General features: G+C 42.6%; 1 protein-coding gene across 1 annotated transcript in view; it reads left to right on the forward strand.

The window, feature by feature from the left end:
- Positions 1–502: 502 nt before the first annotated feature.
- The window catches only part of wnt9a (wingless-type MMTV integration site family, member 9A), a 29,536-nt gene continuing 7,340 nt past the window's right edge, over positions 503–22,698 (forward strand). Inside the window, exon 1 of the mRNA XM_014140586.1 lies at positions 503–707. Within this exon, the coding sequence (XP_013996061.1) occupies positions 505–707 (203 nt within the window). The 5' untranslated portion in view covers positions 503–504. The remainder of the gene's footprint in view (positions 708–22,698) is intronic.

Here is a 22,698-nt window from a genome sequence, read left to right on the forward strand (position 1 = left end):
ATTTGCACAACAGCATGTGAAATTTATTGTCAATCAGTGTTGCTTCCTAAGTGGACAGTTTGATTTCACAGAAGTGTGATTGACTTGGAGTTACATTGTGTTGTTTAAGTGTTCCCTTTATTTTTTTGAGCAGTGTATATATATATATATATATATATACATCAAAACATATTCTTGACAAATTAATCCATAATAATCATATTTTTGGCTTATAACAAAAACTTTTAAGAGGTCTATATGATCAATCTGCCAAGTTAGGCTGTGTGTGGTGTGCGCGCGCGCGTGTGTGGGTGCGAATTTGACAACATCAGTGATACTTAAAATATTGAAAGTAATTTATATTTATAATCTGTAACAAACAGGTTCACAATGCAAACTCTCTCTCTCTCTCTCTCTCTCTCTCTCTCTCTCTCTCTCTCTCTCTCTCACACACACACACACACACACACACACACACACACACACATCCACTCCCTCTCCCTCACTCAGATTTGCTCTCCGCTAATGGGAGGAGCGGAAATGTCCTCTCTCTATAAGAAGTGCCGAACGTACAACAAGGGATTTTACACAGCAACTCAGGAGAAACGAAATGATCTGCCCTGGAGCCGCAGCAAAATGCTGGATGGACACCTACTCCTGGGATGGTTATCGTTCACAGTTATAGTGTACCTTTTCAACTTGCCCGGACCGACAACAGCTTATTTCGGGTAGGCACTGTATCCATCCACATGTTCATGACACTGTCATTGATTAGAGTTTATTACGAGATATCATGCGCTCTTAGAGCAACTTTGATAGAGCGGATAAATTGCTTTACTTATATTAGCATACGGTTCATTCAATTGTTTCAACTTTCGTATCGCGTAAATATGGCATACATTAATAAGAATGGCACTCACATTCATCACTGTTGATGTGTCCTCTAGTAATATCAAACGTGGTGCAAATGAATAGGTTAGGCTACTTACTGCATGGTGTCCTTGTAGCTATATTGTGATTTGTTGCAAGTATCTGCAACATTGTTGCACAGAACTGTCAGTTCAGAGACACTTGTGTAGCGGGGTAGGCTGTCACTACGGGTGGTGAGAGCAGGTAGACGTGAGATTAATTAGTCGGCATTGCAGTGGGTTTACAGACCGGTGTAATAGCTCAAGCTACCGAAAGTTTTTTGTGGGGTAATATGCTGTAGCATATATATTTTTAGGGGGAGTAGGAGTTGGGATTATCTACAGTAAAATAACCAATATCAGCTGTCTCTGGGTAGGTTTAGACACACAGCATGCATTTGCCTAACACATATTCACATGGATCTGACAAAACCCTTATGTAAGTGATGTTCAACAGAAAGGTGATCCCAAAAGCGATTAGTCTTCTGACAGGTATCCTACGCTAAACCATTGATAGGCCTATCAAGCATATTTCAATGAAAAGTAGCAGAGTATTGTGATTATTTTGTTGAAGTCGGCTCTGAAAACAGACATGGGGCAAAACGTGAGTGAAGGCTTCAGTCGCTACAGCTGGTTACAATAAAGCAATGCAGCTCACTTAACCGGTGTCTGAAACGTCTGTTCAGCTTGCATAGAAAATTCCCCGTCTAGCATAAACATCGATATAGAGAAAATTCTGGCATATGGTTCGCGCTCCCACTAAGTTTAGAAACAGTTTGAAAGAATGTGTCCAGAATTTACAGTTCGTTTCCCAATCTTATGAGATACTATCATATCAAGGACAGTATTTGTTATTTTAATGAACAATTAAACAATTTATTCGCAGGGAACGCCTTCGTTTTTAGGTGTAGCCTACTATGACCACCTCAATATAGCGAGGCTACTGGCAGCCTTTGTCTTTTCTGCTGAATTTCATTAATTAGGATTCAGACTTCCTTGGAAGACCATTAACCTATAGATAGCTAAAAAAAAAATGCAATATCACCTTCAAATTTCTTGTGTGAAGGATACAAGTAGCCTACAGCAGGCATGTTGTAGCTTGGATATGTTAAAACAGAAAGTTCCTTCCCAGTTGGTGGTTTATATATCACTAATCTATTCTCAGTGGCACCTGCAACCTCGCAGCAACTATGAGAGTTCAGTCATAATCTAATATTATTTTTAGGGATCATTTATTCTATCATGAACACCATATCATTCCAATCACATTCTGTATAAAATATACAGACAATAGATTGTTGATGACAGAAGTAATCACCACCACCTTGTGTTGCAAACAATAGTTCTCATGAAGTTGATTTGAGTCATTCACACAAACAAATGTGGACTCCTGGCAGCACTGAAATATTATGGCTGGTTAAACTGTATTTTAATTGAACCTTTATTTAACTGGGCTTTATAACCTTTATTTAACAAATTGTAGAGTGATTAGAGTGAGTGATAACACCAGCAGTATAGTTCCATAGGTATCAAATAAATATAAATGTTTTATTGTCATATACAGAAGACAGGTGCAGTGAAATGTGTTATTTTATAGGGTCAGTGATAGTACAGCACCTCTGAAATAAATGAGGGTCTAGTGCCTTGCTCAAGAGCACATCAACAGGTTCTTCATCTTGGGTATTCGAACCAACGACATTTCGTTTACTGGCCCAATGCTCTAACCACTAGGCTACCTGCCATCTATATAAGTTAAGGGCATTGTTTAGCTGTGAACCAGTGGGGGGACGCAGGGATGGGAGGGGCCCTCCAGGACCCCTTGGACATTATGAAGCTGTAAACTGGTTTGTTAGGCCTCAGGGGCCGCTGATTTGGGTCTAACCTTCTCTCAGATCTCATATAAGGAAACCAATAAATTAGGAAGGACCGGACAAAGCGGACTAGGGTGGAAGGAAGGAATAGCGCTGTTTGGAAATAATTACTTTTTGGATCACGATCGTGGTTTGCATTGCCAGAGGTTGTGTGATATGATAGGAGTGTCCATTTAGGTCTAATGTGTCACTCCTGAAAAGGTTATGTCCCCTGACCTGTACAGTATGTTGTTAGAGGAAGTTACTATCACCATAAATCCGACATGTTATTACAGATAATAAACATAAGTAACCCCTAATATTAGGTTAACTGTCATCACTTAGTGTTCTTACTGTAGAGTTTAGATCTACACTAGTTCAGTCTGGACTGTTATGCTGTCTTGAAAATGATACATATGAGAGTTGTTCAGCAGCCCAGTGGTATAGAAACCACATCGCTAAAAGTCACATGTGTATCAAGTGAGCTTTTGAGGTATAGAGACATAGTGGTAGATCATAACCATCCAACAACATTACCATTGGCCCTCAATAACTAACCAGTTGCATGTAATAAGATTGAAGCGCAAAGGGTCATTTGGTATGAGGATGCGATGATACTATGAATGAGATGAGTGTTAGTGAATGATTTATCCCTTTAAACCAGAGAACATGAGACAAACAGATGACATAGGTGACATAGATACACAGAAAATGTTTCTGATACTGCCCCAAAGCCAAACCGACTACCCAGAAACAGGACACCACAGACACTGCCTGGTTACCCATGAATTTGCGAATGACAGACAGACAGACAGACAGACAGACAGACAGACAGACAGACAGACAGACAGACAGACAGACAGACAGACAGACAGACAGACAGACACACACACACACACACACACACACACACACACACACACACATATACCTGGGCTGTCTGACATTGAGTGGAGTATACACAGTGGCGGTTCAAGACCATTTCAACTGGGGGGGGCCAAGCTGGGGCCAGTTGTACTGTTAGAGGGGCCAGATACATTAGACGTTATTGTTGTCATATCGTTTTCTTCACTGCATTGCAGGCATTAGCATGCAAAAGACCATGTTCCGCGTTGCCACTGTCTAATAACGGATGTAAAAAAGAAAGATAGCAAACATTAGTTATGTAACAATTATTTCATACTCCACATTTAGGGGGGCCAAAATTGTTGTCACAGGGGCACTGCCACCCCCCCCCCAGAACCGCTAGTGAGTATACATACTAACACACACTTATTCAAATAAATATCTGCCATGAGCACGAGGACAGCACATCCTCCGGCCCACTTCCTGGGTACTGATTTACTCAAAATAGATGGTTGATGTTGCATACCCAATTTCCCGAGTGCGGTGGAGCGTAAGTGTAAAGTAAACACACCGTCTCTGTTGCCGTAGTCTGCAGCGGCAGAAGGTGGGGTGGGATTCCTAGCGTGGTCAAGCACCCACTCAAATTGTCATCCTTTACCACAAGAATGTGAGCACTCATTTACTTTCCCCTGTTGAGCATGTTGTGGCAGGTGCTGCTTCTCCCTCACAGCCCAGTATCATTAGGCTTACCATTGGGGAAGTTAGCTGCAGTTTCATTCTCATGCTTAGACAATACTGTACCTTGATGGAATATTCTTTGTTTGGTGGTATTTTCGAGAAGTGAAGGGAGTGAGATTGTTCACTTAGTTGACCCCAGCTGAAGAGTTCACCTTGAGGAGTTTCAGCAGAATACTGTTAAACAAGCTAACTTCATTCATTTAAATGCTACTTTTGGCCCATAGAAAGGCATTTTGTGGTCTTGTAAACTGCATTCAATGCAAGCCCTAAACTGACTCAAACAGACATTTGTTTTTATTTAGTTTACATGCTGCGGCATATACAGGAATCATACCCACAGCTACTCTACGTATGGTGAATTACCAATCACTAAGGCAAGGGTTCCCAACATTTCGTGGGGTGGGGGGGGACTTTCTTTGACTTGAGGGTTAAATGTATTTTTTAAATGTAATTCTTTTTACAATTCACAATTGTTTATACAAATATAAAACGATGCATTAATCCATAATGCTTTAGGCTAGAAACAAACGGTAAAATGCCAGAGGAAGACATGACTCTGATGCACATGGGAATATATTTGATTTATCTCTATGGCATTCAGAAGCTGAGCTACGACCTTCTAAAGTCGAGGAGTAGAAGAAATTGTTATTTTCTTGGGAAGTAATCTCATGCAATGTGTGACTGTCGCTATCAATTTATCTAACACTTTCTGTAAAAGATTATATGTATAATTCAATTGAGGGTTCATATAAATTATCATCATAAAACATCTTTGGTAGCGGATTAACATTTGGTGTCAACTTTATTTTCCTTATCCATGATTATTATGATTATCTATATATTTTTTTATTTATTTAACCTTTATTTAACTAGGCGAGGCCGTTAAGAAAAAAATCTTATTTACAATGACGGCCTACTCCGGCCAAACCCTAACCCGGACGACGCTGGGCCAATTGTCTGCCTCCCTATGGGACTCCCAGTCACGGGCGGTTGTGATACAGCCTGGAATCAAACCAGGGCCTGTAGTGATGTCTCTAGCACTGAGATGCAGTGCCTTAGACCGCTGCGCTACTCGGGAGCCCTAAATGATTATGATCATTATCATGAACTAGCCTACCTATAATTTGTCATGAGTCTTGTTAAACTACTGTATATATGTAGAATTGCAGGAAATTATCTTCAAAACAACAATTTTCCTAAGTTCCTCAAACGAACAAAATTAAACTGGTGTTGTATTTAATATAGTGTGTATGGGTGACATTTTTTAAATGTGAAAAAGGGGGCCCTGAGGAAAAAAGGTTGGGAACCCCTGCACTAAGACATCACAATGAGTGTTAATAGGGTTGTTTATTGCTTCGACAGCCTTATGTGCCCTGCCCTCAGTTCCAGCTCCCAAAGGTCATTGTTTTCAGCCATTTTATTAAGAGGAAGTCGCAATATGCCTAAAACAACGTAACAAAGCAGATTTATTTGTAGCCTTCAATATAGTCACTGTGCTGCTTCTCCACAGTCTCCAGCGTTAATGTTTAGGCTTTAGCTTAGCGGGCTAACACGGTTGTGGTGGGCGGAAGACCAGGTTCAAACTCCAGTTGGTGTGTTTCCAGTGTTGTATGGAGATGAAACAAGAGGTTATAGGCTGCTCAACAGCCAGTCTCCATGTAAACACTTCCCCCTGCTCCCCTCATGTGTGTGCTGCTGCTGGTATCCCAGTGGTTTGTGTAAGATGCAGGGTGATTACCAGTCATTAAGCGTGACTGTGGGCTCAGGGCTGGCGTTGGCGTGGGGCTAGGCTGGCAGACAGTGGTGGCGGGCTTCTCATTACTGAAGCCTTAAGCACTGATTAGCCCTGACACTAGGCTAGCTCACAGGCAGGGCGCAGGCAGGGTGGGAAGCGTTCCCTGCCTGGGATAGAGGGATTTCCCAACTTCAGAGGATATCCTGTGGCTGCAGCCACACCTCAAAGGGTATCACTTTACTGTGAGCCAAGAAGATAGGATTCTCTCTCAGCGCTGGCTGCTTGGGGTTAGCTGTGATCACATGGAGTCTGGCTAGTGGTGAGATCACACCACACAAACCTGCTGGAGGCTTAGATTAAACACCCGTATGCCCTTTATGAATACAGAACGAGAGAGAGAGCGAGCTTTGTTATCTTTGTGTTTTTGTCCATCCTGGTATGTTTGGCACAGTATTCTTTCAAGCTTGTCTTATGAGTTAGAGTTTGCACTGTGTAGTTAGGTCTATGTCCTCCCACGAAGCATCTAGTGAAAGGAGTGCTATGCCCATAGCCACCACAGGGGGGAGCAGCATCTTTCTGGAGCCCAGGATGGGTCTCATTCAGCACCTTTTAACCCCTTTGTGTAACCTTAGGAGAGTTGGAAATGAGATGTGAAAACAGCCAAATCTAAAGGCACCGGACACTGCGTAAGTACAAATTAGTTGTGGTCAAAATAAATGTAAAGTACAAAATGCTGACTTGGATCCACTTGCATGTCCAATGTCATTCAACTCAGCCCACTCACAGCAGGGCCTTGCTGTATTGTTCTGTAGAAATAAGAATTCATTCCACTTAATTTCTCCTTGAATAGCAGGTTAAGGCGGTCTGTCATGGAAATGGTCCCTCTACCAAATGTTGCCTGTTGGAGTGAGATTAGTTATTTTTTTGAGTTGAATCATTTGGAGGTTTACATACTCACACACACCTTTGTTGTGAAGGTTTTAGTCGATGATGTCTGTAGTGGCCTGGGTAGTTGATAATCTGGATACACACTACAGTATAATGATATGGTTATACTGTTTATGTTGAAGATTGCATGGCGTTATTGCATTTGGGAAGGTCTTTGAAATATGTGATGGCCCACTCACATCCGAAAGGCTTAAGGTTCTGGTATCGTCAGCATGCCGAGACGACCACAGTTAAGAAATATTGTCTTTTAAAAGGAGGGAGTGGCTCCTGCTCCTATCCAGCCTTTACCAGTCAGCTGTGTACTTCATGGCTGGGTAGTCCGCAGATATGGAACGGAAAATAATTCTCATTGGTAAGAGAAGGTATACAGAGTTAGACACATGATGTTCTTTACAGATGGGGCTCGGGACAAGGGTAATTTGCAAAACAGGAAAACCAATATAGAATCATGATGCTTTTAGTGGTCTGGGATTGATGATCTGACGTTAATTAGCAGGATTGCCATGTCATATGTTTTCCGTCCATAACCACAGGCCAATTTCCTCTTTTACCCAAGTCTGTGGGAGAACGCCTGTGTGTATGTGTGTCTGTGTGTGTGTGTGTGTGTGTGGCGCTTGTCTCCAGCCACGATGAACCAGATTGACGAATGCTTGCTTTGGATTCTGGCTTCGAAGTCATCTGTTCTACTCTTCTTACCTCATTTTCAGGTCGTGATGGGTTCAAATAGGTCGTATGCAGTTACATGCAGTCTTGCCATACAGGCAGGTAGCACAAAGCAGCACGTTACCCCATGTTGTCTATGATCCATAGCTGGAATTCAAATACAAGTCCTTGAGAAATGAATCTACATGTAGAATCTAGAGTTAAGGTCTCGGAATGTTTAGCAAAAACCAAAGTCAGAATCATTAAGTAAATTAATATTTTATTGGGTGATAAAGTCTCAGTGTATGATGATTCTTACCCATATGGAACACCATACGAATCTCATTATGACTAGATTGAATCCAGGTGGGTGTACTTAATGTAAAGTGAGCCAAAATTACATCTCTTCCAGTTGTAACTAAGAGTTAGTACCTTGATGTTATAACCAGTGTGTAGCTACAGGAAGGTAGTTTATCAACTTGATTCATTAATGTTTCTACTTAAGACTGCAGTGCAAACAATATACTGTACCACCCTTACTGGCTTTACAGCTTGAGTATTGAATTTAGCTTCTGCTGGCTTTTCAGTAGTTCTATTTGAATTCCCTGATCGAGAGAGAAGAAAGGAAACCTTGCAATCTCTCAGTAGAAACTGTAAATAACCGTTAATAATGACTAAACTTAGCCAGTCTTTCAGTTGCTGATGCATGGTTGAAAACAGCTACTGTTTTTCTGATAGTGGTTTGACTTTACATGCTTGGATACCCCTTGGAAGCGAAATGCTCACTGTACAGTAAGAGTAAATAAGTAAATGTGTGTGTTACAAATCTATAATCTGCATAACCAATTAACCATTGTACAGAGTATTATCAAAAGTACACTTTTAAAATACACTGGTTCACTTTCTTACCAAATAGTGGTGGTCTGATTCTCGTGTGTGTGTGAATGGTGTGTGAATGGTGTGTGAATGCGGTGGGTGTGTATGAATGTGTGCCGTGGCTGAACGTGTTTGGTGCGTTGGTCAGTCAGTGTGCTGGTACAGGGGTGCTCTGCGCTGCTCTGTGCCATGGCGTTTGCTAGAACAGGGGAGTCATGTGGACACTGTTGTGGCGCGCCCAATCTGTGCCAGTCACACAGTGACTACAACTGAGCCGCTGACCCTAGGAGCCTTGAGTTCTCACATTGCAGTTAAACCTCTTACCAAGCTCCATGGTCTCATTCCCCAACCAACCCCGTACTGTATGCATACAGTACAGACCGCTCCACGGCTACAGAGCCAATAGTTCAGATCAGGGTAGCATTTGGAATAAAAGATTTGGGAAATAAGAATGTGCTGATGTATTTCATTTTCTGGATTAAAGACTATAGTTTAGGTTGATAATGACTCTGGTAGGGGGTGTGTCCTGACTGCTGTACAGTAGGGCTATGGGCGACAGGAAGGCCAGAGCAGAGCTACGTCCTGTTGAGAATAGAGATACATGTCCTCCTTTTGACAGCCTTAATGACACTGTTTCCATTTCACTTGGAATTTATGCCAGATATGGGGGAAAGAGTAAAAGGTTATTGGGGAGGTAAAGCTAAGATCAGCCATTGGTTGAGAGAGGAGTTATATGGCTATTGCTTCTTAAGGCCTGAGATTGATACTGTACAGTTACAGGACACATAACAGAACCTCTCTGTGCCAGAACAGACCAATATAACTTTACATTTTAGTAAGCCATTATCATTTGAAAAATGAACCTTCCCGAATGGGGAGGATATGATGCCTAGGCTGTTAACACTACAAAGTCTTGTTCACTAAGTCATAGAGGGGGGTGAGGGAGGGATGGAGGGGATGAAGTCCCCTATCTTCAACAGCTGACCTATGCAGGATGTGACCAAGCATGATGTCATCTCTGTCCCTCTAGTCACTTTCCCAAATGGGACATGTCAGAACTGTGACTCAACTTGGGCATTATGATGCAAAGTATGATGACAACATTTACAAAGTAATGTTCATTGGTGGACTTGGTAAAGTTGTTATGAAGCATGCGTAGGTCATCTCCACCTGTACAGATCAAATGTGGACCTAAACATTTTCAATAACTTGGATACCACAGTTGGAATGTTGTTTTTTCTCTCTTTCACTCGAGCTTCAGTTCAGTCAGTAGTAGTACATAGCCTCGGCAGCAGCCTTGGATTCAGGCCAGGCCAGAGGGAGAATACCACACTGACATCCCTACTACCTCTTGCAGGGCCTGGCCCATGAGACACCAGGTGGGTCGATGGCTTGGGCCCTCCAGAGGTCACACCCAGCCCAGATTTTCTTAAACATTTCCACCTGTTATCTTTACAATAGCCTGGCTACCATAGGGTTAGATCACATTTATACTTTTCTGAGGTGAGCATGGTAGTTTGTCCCTAACAGACAGGGGATAAGGTAAACTACCCTAGGGCTTGTATTTACAAAGAGTCTTAGAGGTCTTAGTGCTGATATAGGATTATATGGACAGGGGGCTGCTTTTTTAATATGGGATCTGGTTCTGTCTGCTTGCCTTGCTCACTTTTCACATGTCTGTCTGGCTGTCTGTCTGGCTGTCTGTATGGTTGGATGCCATTGTTTTGGGTTACCTTTCGTAAGACAGCTGGGTGGTTTGTTTTCTCTGGGAACAGGCTTTGTTTTGAGCCAGCAGCTGGAGGGATTGGCATTCGTTTAGAGTAAATTGGCCTGTGGGGGTAGGTAGGGGTGAGGAGGGCGAGAGAAACGGGGGAGAGCAGCCCCGTGAGGGGGGGAGGGAGGGATAGGAGAGGGAAAGCAGAGCGAGAGGCAGCGGGAAAGGGGGGAAGAGGAGGGGGAGAAAGGAGGGTAAGGGGGGTAGTGAGGGAGAGAGGGGAGACAGGGAAGGAGAGAGGGGAGACAGGGAAGGAGAGAGGGGAGACAGGGAGGGAGAGAGGGGAGACAGGGAGGGAGAGAGGGGAGACAGGGAGAGAGAGAGGGGAGACAGGGAGAGAGAGAGGGGAGACAGGGAGGGAGAGAGGGGAGACAGGGAGGGAGAGAGGGGAGACAGGGAGGGAGAGAGGGGAGACAGGGAGAGAGAGAGAGGGGAGACAGGGAGGGAAAGAGGAGAGACAGGGAGGGAGAGAGGGGAGAGGGATTTGACCTTGGAGACACCAGACCACAAAACCAGCAAGTTGAGACTGAATGAGAAACTGAAGTTTCAAGTTGAGACTGATTGAGAAACTTTAGTTTCAAGTTGAGACTGAATGAGAAACTGAAGTTTCAAGTTGAGACTGAATGAGAAACTGAAGTTTCAAGTTGAGACTGATTGAGAAACTTTAGTTTCGAGGAGAGACTTATGGAGAAACTTTAGTTTCTTGCTTTTCTGTTCAGGAGGGTTCAGCCAGGGTTGACTCTTGACTCTTAAAGGTGTTGACTTTAGGTAGAAACACACACACACAGACACACAAATGCTGCGCACATGCATGTGCAGGTGCGTGACACACACAAACACACACAAATGCAGACATGCAAGTATGTACACACACACATGCACACCCACACCTGTTGGTCAAGTGGGATGGAGATGGTGAAAGGGTACACACTAGCTGCACATTTGTCTAACCTTCAGTAGCCTCTGTTTGATATACACTGACTATACCATACATTAATAACACCTTCCTAATATTAAGTTGCGCCCTCCCCCCCTGCAGAACAGCCTCAATATGTTGGGGGCATGGACTCTACAAGGTGTTGAAAGCGTTCCACAGGGATGCTGGCCCATGTTGACTCTAATGCTTCCACAGTTGTGTCAAGTTGGCTGGGTATGCTTTATTTAACATACAGTATATGCCCCAGTTATTTGTACTATTGTGCTCTTCATAAAACTAACTCCCACACGTGTTTATTCTATTGTCTGACATGTCAGCTTTGGTACAAAACATTCCGATTTTGATGGGGATTTTTTGATTATTTATTTATTATGCCTTGATCCGAGTATGGAGGTTCTCTAGCATAGAAATTATTAATAAAAATGTAAATATATATTGTTTTATTATGACCAGCTAACAAGGCCCCTTAATGATGTGAGGCCTGAGGCCTCTTCTGTCTAATGGTAAGTCCACCAGTGTGTGCAACCAGAATAGCCATTGGCGAAAGACAATGGGGATTGTAATACTGTAGCTTCATATTACAGCCAAGTGTAATATGTAATGTCCCAAATGCCCATTGGAACTCTCAAAACCACCAATGGTTTGCAGTCTGGAAAAGCATGGATCTGATTGGAGTAGGGGGGTCAGTTATCGTTTTTCTCACTCAGCATCACTAGATGTCAATCAAAGCCAACGTAGCCTGACACTGTTAATGAACAATCTGGAGGTCTAAAAATCAATAGTTATGGTTGTTGTCTTACGTTCATCACTTACTCATGAAGTAGTTCACAACAGCAAGAGCAAATTTGTTACAGAGCAGTCAGTTAGTTGCACTGCAGCTCTCTGTGTCACAACATGTGTTTTTATTAGTCCCCTGTGACTGCAGATTTTGTACTAAGCTGCCTTTCTGACATACTGATGTTATGAAGTGTGAATGATTCGCCAGCATCTCGGCATGTTTGCATATGTTTGTAATGAATGAGTCATTGCATACTCATCACATACTCATTACGATGATCAATATTAGACCAAGGGTTATGTGATATCAAGGTTATTATCAAGCTGCCAATATTTGATTATGTTAAATGTTCCTGTACTACCCCTTCATATGTAACCCTTAATAACCCTTCATAAACCCTTCATAAACCCCAGATGAAGAGTGACATTAACAGCCATATTATAAACCAGTGCAGCAGCAGTCCACAGGGTCGTGGTAGGTGCTCTGACACGAAGCCAGAAGGGTGATGACGGCAAAGTTTAGTCTGAATAAATTATTTCCTCCAGGGATCGATGGCTGTGTGGCTACACACACATACACGCACACACACACACACACACACACACACACACACACACACACACACACACACACACACACACACACACACACACACACACTGCGTAATGAGTTGTTTTCACTTAGCCATCCTGTGCATTGGAAAATGTATATAAAGTAAATGTCACGGGCAATGGGGAGTGTTGACAGGTGGAGAGAAAGGCCTAAACAAACTCCGTTAGTCTACCCAGTGAAAGGCACAGGCAGGGAGGAAGAAGGCAAGGTAACGAGTGAGATTAGCCTTGTTTGAAGCCTCGGTCGATGATGTCTGTGTGTGAGTGAGGAGTGTATGAGTGAGTGAATGAGTGAGTGTTAGGAAAAAGCAAAGCTGAGCAAACAGCAGTAAGAATCCCACCTCACGTAGGATAATAGTGAACTTTATTATTTTTCTGTTGGTGTTATGTTCCATGTGTGTTGCTGTGCCAACACCTCAAACAGAAACAGTCTCTGAAAACAGTTCATGATAGAAAAACACAGGTCTACATGCTCTTACATTCTAATGTGTAAGACCTAAACCTAGCAGCAGTAGCTCGCTACACTGCAAACTATACCTCCTTGTTAACATATACCTTGCATTGTTACGATGTACACCCTGTAGTTTTGTTTGTTTGTTATGTTTCAGGACCATAGATATTGAGATATTGTTGTTGGGCAGCGCTTTCCATTATTCCTACTCAGAACCTGTGAACTCCTGTGTTCCTAGAAACAGAAAAATGACTTTCAGACCAAAGATCTCGCAAGATCAGTTTCTGGAGTGCTACTGAATGTGCACAATACTCTCCTTTTCAACTCCATCCTTTGTTCCTATGAGTTCACTCTGCAGTGTGTAACACTGGGCTCTGCAGAACTCAGCATCGTCTGAGTGAGTGTGTGCCATTGGGTTTCCTATAGGTCACATTATGGAGGTAAAGTGATCTTTAAACTGATCTTTAGCTAGTTTGCCTGTACGGTTTTTGGTTTCCTTCTTTGTCTAACACCTCTTCAAATGTGTTTGTTAGGCAACATGCAGCAACACAATTCAAAGTGACATGACCACCATAGTGCATGTTGAGGATAGCTCTAAGAAGTAAAATGATCCTTTCCATCAGTGTTTTAAAACCTAATACCGATAGCCTCCTCTCAGCTCCTCCTGTAGATATCAGAAATCCTTTAGAAAAGGGGGGAACTGGAATTAAACATGCACAAGACGAGTCACAGTAGCTTCTTCTCGCGAGACCTGGAGTGTTTCTCCATTTTCTCAAATCTCTCCTCCTATCCGCACTTTGCCCCCCAGCCTTCTTGGTAACTGGATAAAAATATGCCTTTGTGTGGAAGTCAGTCACAGCTAGGCAGGCAGAGCAGTACCCCAAAGGATCAGTGTTGTCTCTTGCCTCCTGTAACGACTGTCGTAGCGAGGGGACCAAAGCACAGCGTGTTGAGTGCTCATAATGACTTTTCATTTTAACACAGAACACTAAAGAAAATAACAAAAGCGAAAACGATCAGCTCACAGTTCTGTCAGGTACTGAAGACTAAACAGAATACAACTGCCCACAACACAGGTGGAAAAAAAACCCTACTTAAGTGTGATCTCCAGTTAGAGACAACGAGGACCAGCTGCCTCTAATTGGAGATCATCCCCAAAAAAACAACATAGAAATAGAAAACTAGAACTAAACATAGATATAGAAAACATAGAAAAACACAAAACACCCCCGTCACGCCCTGACCTACTCTACCATAGAAAATAACATCTTACTATGGTCAGGACGTGACAGTACCCCCCCCAAAGGTGCAGACTCCGAATGCTCCTAAAAAACAAAAACAAAAAAGGGATGGTAACACCTGTTTATGGTGGCTCTAGTGCAGTCCACATAAACTTATCCTGCAGCAGAGGAGGTGGCTCTGGTTCGGGGTGTAACCCCCGCTCCACCCGCTGATCCCTCTGCTTTAGTACCACCGGACCGTGGATCGTCGTCAAAGGAACTGGACTGTCGATCATCGCTGGAGGTTCTGGGCTGCAGGCCGCCACTGAAGACTCTGGGCTGCAGGCCGTCTCAGGAGGCTCCGTACTGGGGAGCGTCGCTGGAGGCTCCGGACTGGGGAGCGTCGCTGGAGGCTCCGGACTGGGAAGCGTCGCTGGAGGCTCCGGACTGGGGAGCGTCGCTGGAGGCTCCGGACTGGGGACCGTCGCTGGAGGCTCCGGACTGGGGACCGTCGCTGGAGGCCTAGTGCATGGAGCCGGGACAGGTGGCACCAGACTGGTGACACGCATTTCAGGGCGAATGCGAGGAGCAGGCAAAGGACATACTGGGCTGTTGAGACGTACTGGAGACCTGGTGTGTATAGCCAGTATCACTTGTTCCGGAACTTCCACACACTTCTCAGGGCGAGTACGGGGAGCTGATTCAGGTGGCACCAAACTGACGTCACGTTCCTTTGGGAAAAACTTGTGCGTCCTCCACCAACTCAACAACTCTCCCATTTGTCCCTTCTCCAAATTTTCTCTCTTCTCCCGGATTGTCTCTGGTTTACTCCTCGGCCGACTGCTCCATGTGCCCCCCCCAAACATTTTCTTTGGGTTTCTGTAGCCTCTCGTGCCTCCCTGCCAGGCTTCTATATCTGTCCAATACTTGGCCCCAAGTCCAGTTTATCCTCTCTAGCCTCTCCTCCTCCAGAGACCAGGTTTCCATCTCCTCCCGAGCACGCTGCTTGATCCAGTTGTGGTGGGCAGTTCTGTAACGACTGTCGTAGCGTGGGGACCAAAGCGCAGCGTGTTGAGTGCTCATAATGACTTTTTTTTTAACACAGAACACTAAAGAAAATAACAAAAGCGAAAACGATCAGCTCACAGTTCTGTCATGTACTGAAGACTAAACAGAATACAACTGCCCACAACACAGGTGGGAAAAAACCCTACTTAAGTATGATCTCCAATTAGAGACAATGAGGACCAGCTGCCTCTAATTGGCGATCATCCCAAAAAACAACAACATAGAAATAGAAAACTAGAACTAAACATAGATATAGAAAACATAGAAAAACACAAAACACCCCCTGTCACGCCCTGACCTACTCTACCATAGAAAATAACATCTTACTATGGTCAGGACGTGACACCTCCCTCCAGCTTCAGAATTTCTTTGTGTCTCAGATAGACACACAGGCAAGCAGACAGATGGACAGACTGATGGACGGATAGACAGACGTCACAGCACACAGACACTTTTGGGGAATGACATTTTATTTGACTCTTGTCTTGGATAGCCGCAGGGCCATGCAGGCAGCCAGCCAGGCATCTGTGCTCTATGGAGAGTTAACACTGAGGAGACTGTGATAGTGACAGTAGTGGATGAGGCTCCTGATGTGTGTCGTGTCCACTAAGGAATGTAACATGTCATCAAATCAAATCAAATGTTATTTGTCACATACACATGGTTAGCAGATGTTAACCTGTATGGGCTAGGTGGGACGCTAGCGTGCCACCCGTGGTGCACTCCATCAACAGCAGGTGCATTTCAAGAGCGGCAAATTTGAATCCAAATAAATGTCAAAATTCAAATTTTTCAAACATATAACTATTTTACACCCTTTGAAAGATAAACATCTCCTTAATCTAACCACGTTTTACGATTTCAAAAAGGTTTTACGGCGAAAGCATAAATTTAGAGTATGTTAGGACAGTACATTTACAAGAGTTGTGTGTAATGTTTTGTCAATTCAAAGACAGGGTCACCAAAACCATAAAACCAGCTAAAATGATGCACTAACCTTTTACATTCTCCATCAGATGACACTCCTAGGACATTATGTTAGACAATGCATGCATTTTTAGTTCTATCAAGTTCATATTTATATCCAAAAACAGCGTTTTACTATGGCATTGATGTTGAGGAAATCGTTTCCCTCCAATAACCGGCAGTCAAGTCAGCGTCACAAATTAAATAATTAAAATGAGAAAACATTGGTAAAATATTATATTGTCATTTAAAGAATTATAGATTTACATCTCTTGAACGCAATCAACTTGCCAGATTTAAAAATAACCTTACTGGGAAATCACACTTTGCAATAATCTGAGCACTGCGCCCAGAAAAATACGGCGTTGCGATACAGACTAGACGTCATGTTGGGGAGATCTAAAATCGAAAATACTATGTAAATAATCCATTACCTTTGATTCTCTTCATCAGATGTCACTTCCAGGTATCACAGGTCCATAACGAATGTAGTTTTGTTCAAAAAAGCTCATCATTTATGTCCAAAAATCTCCGTCTTGTTAGCACATGATCTAAGCCAGCCGGACTTCTCGTCATGAACGAGGGGAAAAAAATATATTTACGTTCGTTCAAACATGTCAAACGTTGTATAGCATAAATCATTAGGGCCTTTTTTAACCAGAACATTAATAATATTCAAGGTGGACGAATGCATACTCTTTTATAACGTATTGGAACGAGGGTACCCAACATGAACTCGCGCGCCAGGTGTCTAATGGGACATCATCGTTCCATGGCTCTTGTTCGGTCAGATCTCCCTCCAGAAGACTCAAAACACTTTGTAAAGGCTGGTGACATCTAGTGGAAGCAATAGGAAGTGCCAAAATATTCCTCAGCCCCTGTGTTTTTCAATGGGATAGGTTTAAAGGTAATACAACACATCAGGTATCCACTTCCTGTCAGAAAATGTCTCAGGGTTTTGCCTGCCAAATGAGTTCTGTTATACTCACAGACACCATTCAAACAGTTTTAGAAACTTTAGAGTGTTTTCTATCCATATATAATAAGTATATGCATATTCTAGTTACTGGGTAGGATTAGTAACCAGATTAAATCGGGTACATTTTTTTTTATCCAGACGTGCAAATGCTGCCCCCTAGCCCTAACAGGTTAATGCGAGTGTATTGAAATGCTTGTGCTTCTAGTTCCGACAATGCAGTAATATCCAACGAGAAATCTAACCTAACAATTTCACAACAATTACCTTATACACACAAGTGTAAAGGAATGAATAAGAATATGTACATTAAAAAAAATATATGAATGAGTGATAGTATAGAACGGCATAGGCAAGATGCAGTGGATGGTATAGAGTGCAGTATATACATATGAGATGAGTAATGTAGGATATGTGGTGATAGAATTGAGAAAAGGAAGACAACGTTTTTGTCTGTAGAGTTTCACCACTGTTGTTATTAGTAATAATGGCACACCCATGTATAGTTTAGCACAACCGGTAGCAAACAGTCTGGAGTTATGCCATGAGCAACCATTGTCCCTAACATAATTTAATTGCTGTGTACGGTACATTACAAAGGCTATAACTCAGCACCCGAATGTAGTTTCTTTTGTTCTACAGACTTCAGGAGTGTGATGCTTACATCTGTCAAATCTCTAGGATTTTGTATTATTTTCTATAAACAGGTACTTCATTTACTGAGACTGCCTAGCTCCATGAATAATCGGTTCCACTTTGTATCTCCTGGGCAACATCGCTTATTTTATTCCTCTAGCGATATCTAAGTTCAGTAAAGTTTGTATATTATTACGTTTCAGGCATACAGTTGAAATCGGAAGTTTACATACACCTTAGCCAAATACATTTAAACTCAGTTTTTCACAATTCCTGACATTTAATCCTAGTAAAAATTCCCTGTCTTAGGTCAGTTAGGATCACCACTTTATTTTAACAATGTGAAATGTCAGAATAATAGTAGAGAGAATTATTTATTCCAGCTTTGATTTCTTTCATCACATTCCCAGTGGATGAGAAGTTTACATACACTCAATTAGTATTTGGTAGCACACATTTCAATTGTTTAACTTGGGTCAAATGTTTTGGGAAGCCTTCCACAAGCTTCCCACAATACGTTGGGTGAATTTTGGCCCATTCCTCCTGACAGAGCTGGTGTAACTTAGTCAGGTTTGTAGGCCTCCTTGCTCGCACACACTTTTTCAGTTCAGCCCACAGATTTTCTATAGGATTGAGGTCAAAGCTTTGTGATGGCCACTCCAATACCTTGACTTTGTTGTCCTTAAGCCATTTTGCCACAACTTTGGAAGTATGCTTGGGGTCGTTGTCCATTTGGAAGACCCATTTGCGACCAAGCTTTAACCTCCCTGACGGATGTCTTGAGATGTTGCGTCAACATAATTTCCCTTCCCCATGATGCCATCTATTTTGTGAATTTTGTGAAGTGCACCAGTCCCTCCTGCAGCAATGCACCCCCACAACATGATGCTGCCACCCCAGTGCTTCGCGGTTGGGATGGTGTTCTTCGGCTTGCAAGCCTCCCCCTTTTTCCTCCAAACATAATGATCGTCATTATGGCCAAACAGTTCTATTTTTGTTTCATCAGACCAGAGGACATTTCTCCAAAAAGTACGATCTTTGTCCCCATGTGCACTTGCAAACCGTAGTCTGGCTTTTTTATGGCTGTTTTGTAGCAGTGGCTTCTTCCTTGCTGAGCGGCCTTTCAGGTTATGTTGACATAGGACTCGTTTTACTGTGGATACAGATACTTTTGTACCTGTTTCCTCCAGCATCTTCACAAGGTCCTTTGCTGTTGTTCTGGGATTGATTTGCACTTTTCGCACCAAAGTACATTCATCTCTAGGAGACAGAACGCGTCTCCTTCCTGAGTGGTATGATGGCTGCGTGGTCCCATGGTGTTTATACTTGCGTACTATTGTTTGTACAGATGAACGTGGTACCTTCAAGTGTTTGGAAATTGCTCCCAAGGATGAACCAGACTTGTGGAGGTCCACAATTTTTTTCTGTGGTATTGGTTGATTTCTTTTTATTTTCCCATGATGTCAAGCAGAAGCACTGAGTTTGAAGGTAGGCCTTGAAATAAATCCACAGGTACACCTCCAATTGACTCAAATGATGTCAATTAGCCTATCAGAAGCTTCTAAAGCCATGACATCATTTTCTGGAATTTTCCAAGCTGTTTAAAGGCACAGTCAACTTAGTGTATGTAAACTTCTGACCCCCTGGAATTGTGATTCAGTGAATTATAAGTGAAATAATCTGTCTGTAAACAATTGTTGGAAAAATTACTTGTGTCATGCACACAGTAGATGTCCTAACTGACTCGCCAAAACTATAGTTAGTTAACAATAAATTTGTGGAGTGGTTGAAAAACGCATTTTAATGACACCAACATAAGTGCATGTAAACTTCCGACTTCAACTGTATATCATCGGGCTTGTTGCGTGATGGCTGGAGTTTACATTCTCTTGGCTCTCCTGATGGTATGTAGAAATTAATTAAGCAGGTACTCTAAATGGTGTTGCCATCATTCAAATATTGAGCCACAGCCCACTGCAGAAGTGTTGTGGAAATGTTGTCAATGTTCCCATTTATCAACAGGTACATTTTGCTCTTGAGTTATTTATTTTCTCCTCACTGTGTTGTAGACGTACAGTAGTGGATACACATAGTATCAGAATGAATAACAATTAAGATGAATAAAGATAGCATTTGTATGTTTGGAGTATCTCTGTATGTACAGTACATAATGAAGCACAGTCAGGCCAGACTATCCTACTAAGCTCTTTTACTCCCTAAAGGAGAACAATTTCTGTCAAGACACAGCTTGTAAGGTTTCCATTAGAAAAATTCATAGTTGTCAGACAAGTTAGGAAAGGCAAACATGTTTTGAAAAAAAAAGAGATAGGAGCTATTTGACCTGATCTGAATACACAAATCGCAAAACCTGCCCTTTACCCCACTAGACTGTTGAGATCATGTTCTTCATATGGGGCATGCCATGTACATAGTAGGTAATGAAAGCACTGTATAGTATTCCATAGAAAATGTGTAATAACATGCTAATAACGTAAGCTAACATAGGCTTAACATAATAGGTTATTGGTATGTAGTATGACTATGTGGCCATATTTGTCATGGTTTTAGGAGAAACACTTCACAATCAGTTATTATCAGTTTTGAAAGATTTCTTTCTCTGTGTGAAACATGACCTCTGTGACTTCTTCATTGAGGCCGTTTGGCTCTGAATGGTGACAGAAGACAAATGAGGTCATAAAATGACCATGTAGCACCATTGACTGAAGGAGTACACAGAGAAGTACACAGATGGCAGAAGTACCCAGTAACTCTCTAAGAGATACAGACTGTGAATCAATCAGTGTTCACATTCGCTGCAACACGGTCTATGCCTGGGACATCTGGAAGGAATCTCTATGGCCGTGACTTTGGTTAATAGTTGTACCCAAATGACTCATGGGCTGGAAATTGAATTGAATAGGTTTCTGGTTCATTGGCATCAGGAACACACTAGCTAAATGCTAATAGTGGCTGACTGGCTGGCTGGCTGGCAGTGTCTTGCTCACTCTCTCTCTCATTAGCTTGTGTCCTACTCTTACAGACCAGGACTGAATCTTTCCTCACTGAAGAGTTACTGTACGGTTCACTTGTCATAGTTACTCATTAGACTAGCTATTGCTTCCTGTTCTGCCCATGTGACTGGTGATGTCTGCATAGGACTCTCATTGTGCATGGTGCAATCGGTTCATTGTTTTGTGAATGATATCAGAACTGTGTCATCCAAATCTGACACACCAGATTCACTTGAACATGACAAGGTAACTAAAATAGGATCCTCTCCTCAGCTTTCTGTCTGGTGACATGCTAAACCCATTAGATCAAATTAACCTCTGCTGTTTTATTGAGATTGATGGAAGGGAAGTTCACTCAAGGCCCATTGCTAAATGCCAACATTTTGATGGCAGAGGCCAGAGACAGGTCACCGTATGGCACTGAGCAGAGCACTGAAGTTATATTGAGGAGACAAGAAGAAAAACAACCTCTCCTTGTCACCTCCAGAGTAAATCTAATATGTTTATCCCTTGTTGATGGTCGTTGTCAGGACAACCCCAGATTATTGTCAAATATAGCAGGTGTCAATATTAGCAGGGAAACATTGACATTGTAAAGGCATTAAACTCTTTCAGTAATGGCATATTATGTGCCTGGGTCCGTTGTAGGAGTCTGTTTGTGAATTCTTCTGTAAATCCATTTCTTTTTCTCTTTCACTTTAACGGTGTAAAAGTGGCCCTGAAATTGCACATAATGAACATCTACCCTGCCAATCCTGTCAGATGGTGTGACCAACATGGTCACAGACTGACAGTCATGTCCCCTGCGTCTGTTTGTGAAAGTAATGCTCTGCTTTGCCTATCCGTCACAACCTCAGAACGCTGGTCAGTCAGGGAGGGTTTTGCCAGCTATGCGGCAGACCCCGGGCTAGCTTGTGTGTTTTATATACGCTTCCTTTAAATAAACTGACGAAAGGAGTGCAACTCTACCACATGTTCTCCTATACCGTGTTTAGAAACTAAGCTAAGCCTCATTATATTTCAAATGAATTGCAGCTTTAGGGTCATGAATACTGGAAGTTTGTATGAGGATCCTATAATGAGGCTGTAAAGCTTGCTGTGTGATCATGTTTAAATCTATACACCGCTGGTTGCTGTGAGTGACAGTCATTAGTCCCTGGGATATGATAGGTCTCCATTGGTTGGCTACTGTTTAGCATGCCTGTGGTGTGATGGTCAAATTGACTGTGTGGGACCATTGTTTTAAATCTGTCATATCATGTCCTTTAATCACTCTGTATCAATCTAGCTAGCTAGTCAGCAATGTTATGACTAGCGACCTTATTGGTAGCTACCCTGAAAAAGAGAAATCAGCACAGAGCGTTCTTCAGCTGCTGAGAATGTGCTATATACACAGACATGGTGAATGTTGATCTCAATCTCCAGAAAACGTTGCATTCCCCAGAACATTAACCATTGTACTCGAATGCAACCTTCAAAAAATGGCAGCCGAATTCCCTCGAACATTAACCAGCTCTGACTTAGACCATAAAGGTCAGCCTTCTATATCTGGGACTTAGCATACTATTTTCTTGACATTTCCAGTCCACAGTACTGACTGAGTGTTCCATAGTTGATTTTTCATTCTCCGAACCCTTCTAATGGTGTGTTACAGTACAACATCTCCCTCTCTTCCCCCAGATTGACAGGTAATGCCTGGAATAAACTTGAGGAAGGCCCTTGGGTCAAAGCGTTGCTAGCAGGAGCAC

The sequence above is a fragment of the Salmo salar genome, chromosome ssa14 (assembly GCF_905237065.1).
Source record: "Salmo salar chromosome ssa14, Ssal_v3.1, whole genome shotgun sequence".
NCBI lineage: Eukaryota > Metazoa > Chordata > Actinopteri > Salmoniformes > Salmonidae > Salmo > Salmo salar.